This window comes from Hylobates moloch, unplaced genomic scaffold, assembly GCF_009828535.3.
Source record: "Hylobates moloch isolate HMO894 unplaced genomic scaffold, HMol_V3 SCAFFOLD_3, whole genome shotgun sequence".
Lineage (NCBI taxonomy): Eukaryota > Metazoa > Chordata > Mammalia > Primates > Hylobatidae > Hylobates > Hylobates moloch.
In genome coordinates, this window is record NW_026652278.1 from 39,090,309 (window position 1) to 39,096,798 (window position 6,490).

At 42.9% G+C, this 6,490-nt stretch overlaps 1 protein-coding gene across 4 annotated transcripts in view; it reads right to left on the reverse strand.

Moving 5' to 3' along the window:
- The window catches only part of HELLS (helicase, lymphoid specific), a 61,860-nt gene extending 55,786 nt beyond the window's left edge, over positions 1-6,074 (reverse strand). For 2 of the 4 annotated variants that reach the window (XM_058436196.1, XM_032136375.2), the window contains exons 1-2: positions 5,911-6,058; positions 5,361-5,482 (exon numbers count right to left, since the gene is read on the reverse strand). In XM_058436196.1, coding sequence (XP_058292179.1) covers positions 5,361-5,482; positions 5,911-5,941 — 153 coding nt within the window. In that variant the 5' untranslated portion in view covers positions 5,942-6,058. Of the gene's footprint in view, positions 1-5,360; positions 5,483-5,910 lie in introns of all 4 variants that reach the window. The other 2 variants (XM_058436197.1, XM_032136385.2) reach the window with 2 other exon arrangements.
- Between the last annotated feature and the right edge of the window lie 416 nt (positions 6,075-6,490).

Consider the following 6,490-nt stretch of genomic DNA (forward strand, 5'->3'; position numbering starts at 1 on the left):
TTTTTCTTTTTTGAGATGGAGTCTCGCTCTGTTGCCCAGGCTGGAGTGCAGTGGCACAATTTTGGCTCGCCTCTGCCTCCACCTCCTGGGTTCAATCAATTCTCTGCCTCAGCCTCCCCAATATAGCTGGGATTAGAGGCGCCTGCTACCACGCCCTGCTAATTTTTGTATTTTTAGTAGAGACGGGGTTTCACCATCTTGGCCAGGCTGGTCTTGAACTGACCTCATGGTCCACCTGCCTCGGCCTCCCAAAGTGCTGGGATTATAGGCGTGAGCCACCGCACCCGGCCTCAAAATATATTTCTATTATAAAATCAGTGGCAACAGTAAGATTCTAAGAAGGGACCTAACAAAAGTAATGCATACTCATCACAGAAAAACTAAATGTCAAAAAATATATAAATCACCCATAATCCCACCTACACAGATAATTCTTAACATCTTGAACTCAATTTTCAGTTCTTTTAGGACAGCGTTTCTTTTACTATTACCAATATACTACTGTGGTTACAATACGCAACCAGTGAGGTGGATATGAAAACAGGGAGATGAAAATTATTTACACAATATATGGATTCTTAAATTTTTAACTTTTAAAATTTAAATTCAGTTAAAATAACGTGGGTTTAACTTAGATATAGTTGATACCTTAAATCCTGCACAGAATTAGCACTTTTCTTTTTTCTGAGACAGGGTCTCACTCTATCACTCAGGCTGGAGTGCAGTGGTGAGATCTCGGCTCAATGCAACCTGCGCCTCCCAGGCTCAAGAGATGATCCTCCTGCCCCACCCTCTTGAGTAGTAGCTAGGACCCATAGGCGCGTGCCACCATGCCGGCTATTTTCTAATTTTTTGTAGAGATGGGGTTTCATCCTGTTACCCAGGCTGGTCTTAACTCCTAGGCTCAAGCGATCCACCCCGCCTCAGCCTCCCAAAGTGCTGGGATTACAGGCATGAGCCACCACGCCTGGCCAGCACATATTTTTAAAATAACTAAATACAGCCAGGCGTGGTGACTCACGCCTGTAATCCCGGCACTTTGGGAGGTCGAGGAAGGCAGATCACGAGGTCAGGAGTTCGAGACCAGGCTGGCCAATATGTTGAAACCCCATCTCTACTAAAAATACAAAAAAAATTAGCCGGGCGTGGTGGCACGCGCCTGTAGTCCTAGCTACTTGGGAGGCTGAGGCAGAAGAATCGCTTAAACCCGGCAGATGAAGGTCGCAGTGAGCCAAGATCACACCACTGCACTCCAGCCTGGGTGACAGAGGGAGACTCCGTCTCAAAACAAACAAACAAGCAAAAAAAACCTAAATACTTGCCTGATGGTCCTGGAAAAATTTTTCTTTAAAAAAAAAAAAAAAAAAATCGGCTGGGCATGGTGGCTAATGCCTGTAATCCCAGCACTTTAGGAGGTCAAGACGGGCGGATCACCTGAGGTCTGGAGTTCAAGACCAGCCTGACCAACATCGAGAAACCCCATCTCTACTAAAAATACAAAATTAGCCAGGCTTGGCAGCACATGCCTATAATCCCAACTACTCAGGAGGCTGAGGCAGGAGAATTGCTTGAACCCCAAAGGCAGACGTTGCAGTGAGCCAAGACTGCTCCAGCCTGGGCAACAAGAGTGAAACTCCATCTCAAAAAAAAAAAAAATCACTAAAGCTTTAAGATGCCATCATGGAAAAAATAATATACAATTAATATTAAAATAATACTATATAAGTGGTTAATCCTTAAACCTGGTCTTCTGTATTTCAAAATCTTCCTATCACTGTTTTTTCTTTATTTATCAATTTCTTTTTTTTTTTGAGACGGAGTCTGGCTCTGTCACCCAGGCTGGAGTGCAGTGGCGCAATCTCGGCTCACTGCAAGCTCCGCCTCCCAGGTTCACGCCATTCTCCTGCCTCAGCCTCTCCGAGTAGCTGGGACTACAGGCGCCCGCCACCACGCCCGGCTAATTTTTTGTATTTTTAGTAGAGACGGGGTTTCACCGTGGTCTCGATCTGCTGACCTCGTGATCCGCCCGCCTCGGCCTCCCAAAGTGCTGGGATTACAAGCGTGAGCCACCGCGCCCGGCCTTATTTATCAATTTCATTATTATATTATGGTAAATTGCAACTCCATCTGTTGAAAGCACTGAGTGCCTGGCAGGAAACAACTCTGGATAACTACAGTACAGAGTATGCCAGTGGACACCGAGGGCAGAAATTCCTCATTATCTACCCCATTATCTCTCCCAACAGCAATCCCAGATTTTTTATTGGGGGGTGGGAGGAGTTCTATTTTAGCCTACACGTATTATGATCCTTTTACCTCTCCAAGAAATCTCCTGACTCCAACTTTCCCCCTCCTCCACTTCACAGGCATTATCAGTACTCAAATCTCCTAGACTAACAATGACTTCTTTTAAAGGGAAATACATGTGAAAAGTCAAAGAAAATAACTGTAGCCAATGAATGTCAAAGTCATTTTCTAGGCTCCTTACAAACCTTAGGATTTCCTAAAGCCAAATGCTTCTCATTAAGGAACTTAAGCTAGCTCTTCCTCTGTTAAGTACTTCTAAATACATGCCCATACAGACTGTATTCTCCCAAAAGAAAAGGAATCTCTACCTTTGCATAGTGAATTGTTTGGCCTGCAAAGACATGTTTATTAATCTCAAATAGGTAGAGATCTGAAAACTTTTCTTAGAATTTTCTAGTGTCATCTAGGCAATCACTTTTTATGAAGGTCAAGTGCAAAAAATAATCAAAAACTCTCCTTATCTGTACATAACAAGACAACGTAATACGAAACCACAACACTGTTTTAGCAAATTATACACTTATATTAAGATTGAAAATGGCTACATACTTTTTTTTGAGACGGAATCTTGCTCTGTCACCCAGGCTGGAGTGCAGTGATGCTATCTCGGCTCACTGCAACCTCCGCCTCCTGGGTTCAAGCAATTCTCCTGCCTCAGCCTCCTGAGTAGTTGGGACTGCAGGTATGCGCCACCACATCTGGCTAATTTTTGTATTTTTAGTAGAGACGTGGTTTCACCATGTTGGCCAAGCTGGTCTCGAACTCCTGACCTCAGGTGATCCACCTGCCTCGGCCTCCCAAAGTGCTGGGATTACAAGCGTGAGCCACCACGCCAGGCCATGAAAACAGCTATATACTTTTTTAATGGAAGGATTAAAAATTACTCTTTAGGTTCTATGATGCATAGTTATTAAATTTAGGACTAACTGCAAAATGTTTGTTCATAAGCTTAAAAATGTCATTAAAAGTAGCAGGTCATTTGACCTCAGCAAATATATAAAATACTACATATTTGACTTATCCTTTTTAAATGTAAAGTGTTTCTTCCCTTGAACGAATAATGCCTTCTGAAAATGTACTGTTGTCATATCTCAGGCATATCTTTCTTTAAATGCTATTTCCCTACCCAACACTCATCATGGGTATATGAAGAAACAAGATAAAACTGAAGATACATTACTCAAGACAAAATTATCACATCCCTCTTAGACCGCTTCAGTTGATTCCATTCTGGGCACTTGCCCCAGAATCTATACTTTATAATTCACCAGGTTATATAGCTAATAAGTATATTTAGTATATGTATATAATCTTGTATATTATAAAATACCATTTTATCGTTAGCTATTCAATAAGCATTTACTGATTGCCTACTATGTGCCAGGTGCAAAGCCTACAAAAACAAAACAGCAAGTGATGCACCCTCAAGAAACAAAGTGAGAAAGAATCAAAAAGTAGTATGAAGTATTTATCATTACTTATTTGATCATGGTAAATTCTATGTAATAAAGTAGTATGAAAATTCAAAGAATGAGAAAACATGGTTCAGGTCAGACCTCTCAATTCTATTAATTCACATCTACCCTGAAGCAAGAAGTATTGATGTTAAAGAAAATTTGTTAACATATTACCTTAACTGGTTATAGTCAACCAGAGATCATCAGTAATAACAGAAGGAGTATTACTGGAGTGAAAGTATAGCATGGTAGTTAAAAAATGTGCATTCTAGAACCACATGGCCTACACTGGAATGTTAGCTCTGCCATTTACTAACTGTGGCACCCAAACAACCTCTATGTGCCTCAGTTTCCTCATCTGTAAAATAAGATGACTAATAAAACCTATTTGGTTGTGTAGTTCAATAATAGCAATTGTTTGTACTAGTAATTAAACTAGTAAGTTTAATAGCAGTAATAGTAATAATGAACATCTACTTTACAGAATAGTTGAGGATTCAATGAGTAAATACATGTAAAGCATTCAAAACAATGCATGACTCCTAATAAATGTTCATGAAGTATTAACAATGCTGACAAAAAAATTATTGTTGACATAACAGGGAACCAACGGCCTCATTACTCGTTTTTGGAGTGCATTATTTTCCAACTTAAGTAGTTTTATAATCATGAGTTAATTCACTATTATTAAGGACAGAAATTCTGCAGGCAGCCTGAGTTGAAATTTGACTTCAACACTTACTATGTGCCCTTCTCCCTCAGTTTCTTCATTTGTAAATGAAGATAACAAAAAATAATCTATATCATAATATCGGTAGAGTTTAATAAATTAATAAAGCACAAGAAAACCACGTATTAGGCAGTACTTAAGAGTTAACTATCATTCTTTTTCTTGCATATGAATCAAGCAGCAGGGTGGGGCTTTAGAATAAACAAGAATTTTTTCAGGTTAAAAACTGCTTTTAGTAACTTACAAAATGCTCTCTACGAGAAAACTACAGCAACTTGCCATTGAAAAAGTACAGCACATTTTTAGCTGAAGGATCTTATGTAGCAATACACAGGCCATGAAACCAAAAGGAAAACAAACAGCAAGTTGATCACTTAGGTGGAAAACAGCACTACACTAAAAGGAAATCATTAGACTTGGATTCCAGCCCAGCCTTTGATTGATGCTAACTTCTCCTGCCCTCAGTCTAGTACATTACTTCTGCAGGTCTTAACGATTCCTGTTTGCCATCAGACATTACATTTAAGGTAATTTTTAAAGGAAATAAGGATGACAAACGAAAAAACTCACTATCGACTTTGAAATACTTTTCATGGCTAAACAAGCAATCTGAAAATTGAAATGCTCATTTAAAAGTGATGGGACTACCAAGACTATATCTCATAGAAACACACCAAAGCACGTGCGAAAGGATTCTCAAAGGCAGTATCTGTAAACATACAAAAAGGACAAGTAATAAAGCTGTTTTCTTTCAAGTTTATGAAAAAGCCCACTAAATAGGAAAGCAAAGAACACAAACCACACCTCCGGGTTAAAGCCGAGGTTACCACAGGCTTTCACGACGACGAACCTGATGCCTAAATTACCTTTTCCAGCATCTTCCGCTCTCTCTCTAGTCCAGCAGCTTCAAGCTGTTCTTCCTCTTCTAGCATGGCCGGGGTAATCACGGCAGTGTCCAGTTGTTCAACCATTGCTGGAGCCTCCGAGCCTGACGGGGGAGAAAGCTTTCAAATCGCAGTTTTAAAAAAATTACTAACTACTCAACTGCAACAAGAAACAGCCTTTCTCCCACCCGAGATGCACTGGAGCAAAAGCTGAAGACCCAGGGGACGCCAGCATCACCCTCTCAAAAGACACCGTAAGTCTTCACAACGTCTACAAGTTGCCCGGACCACAGTTTACAACTCGGGATGCTCGGGAAAATGCAGTTCCCTATGTGAAATCTTCACCGGCATGCTAATATGTGCGATTCCGGGGTGTCCTCCACTCACCGTTGCAGTTTCCCAACCCTCTTTTCCTCCTCAGTCCCTGCCCGGGGTCGGCTTCCTCCCCCAAACTCCGCCGCAGCCTCCATGCTTGCCCACCTCAGCCCCGCATGCTGCCACCCGCGCCCGAAAGAAGGTTTTCCTCACTCACCGCCGCTGCCCGCGGGCCGTTCCGCTGGCATGCCTGGACACTCACCCGGGAACCGGGTCCCCTACACTCAGAGCCTGCAACGCCGCGAGCTAACTCCTCACAGCCGCTGCCGGCCCAGCCTTCTCGCCAAACCCCCGCCAGGAAAAAAAGCGCGCTTCTCCTTCGCGGGAAAATCCTGTCATCTCGCGATACCTTACATTCCCCGCCCGCCCTCCAGCCCCGCTGCGCGAGATTTGGCGCAGCTTGCGGTTTTCGTCAGGGACCGACCTGTGGCGACCGTAAGCGTTAACCTGGACCTCTGTCAGGAGGAAACTGGGTCCCGCTGCCGAACTCAGCCTGTAACTATCCTGTGAGATTGGGCGAGGTGGCCGATCGTGGAGGACCCAGTTTCCTCACATATCTGGTTCCGAACTACGCAATTAAAATTTGGTAGCGCTGTTAATACTTTGCAAGGCGCCTTCCCACGCTGGCTGCTGTGATTGAGCACCCCCTAGCCCATGATCCTGTAGGTAGAGACGTCTGCGTGTCTGCACGAGGATGTCAGAAACAGGAACATTTTTATAGGGCCAGCCTCGCCGCA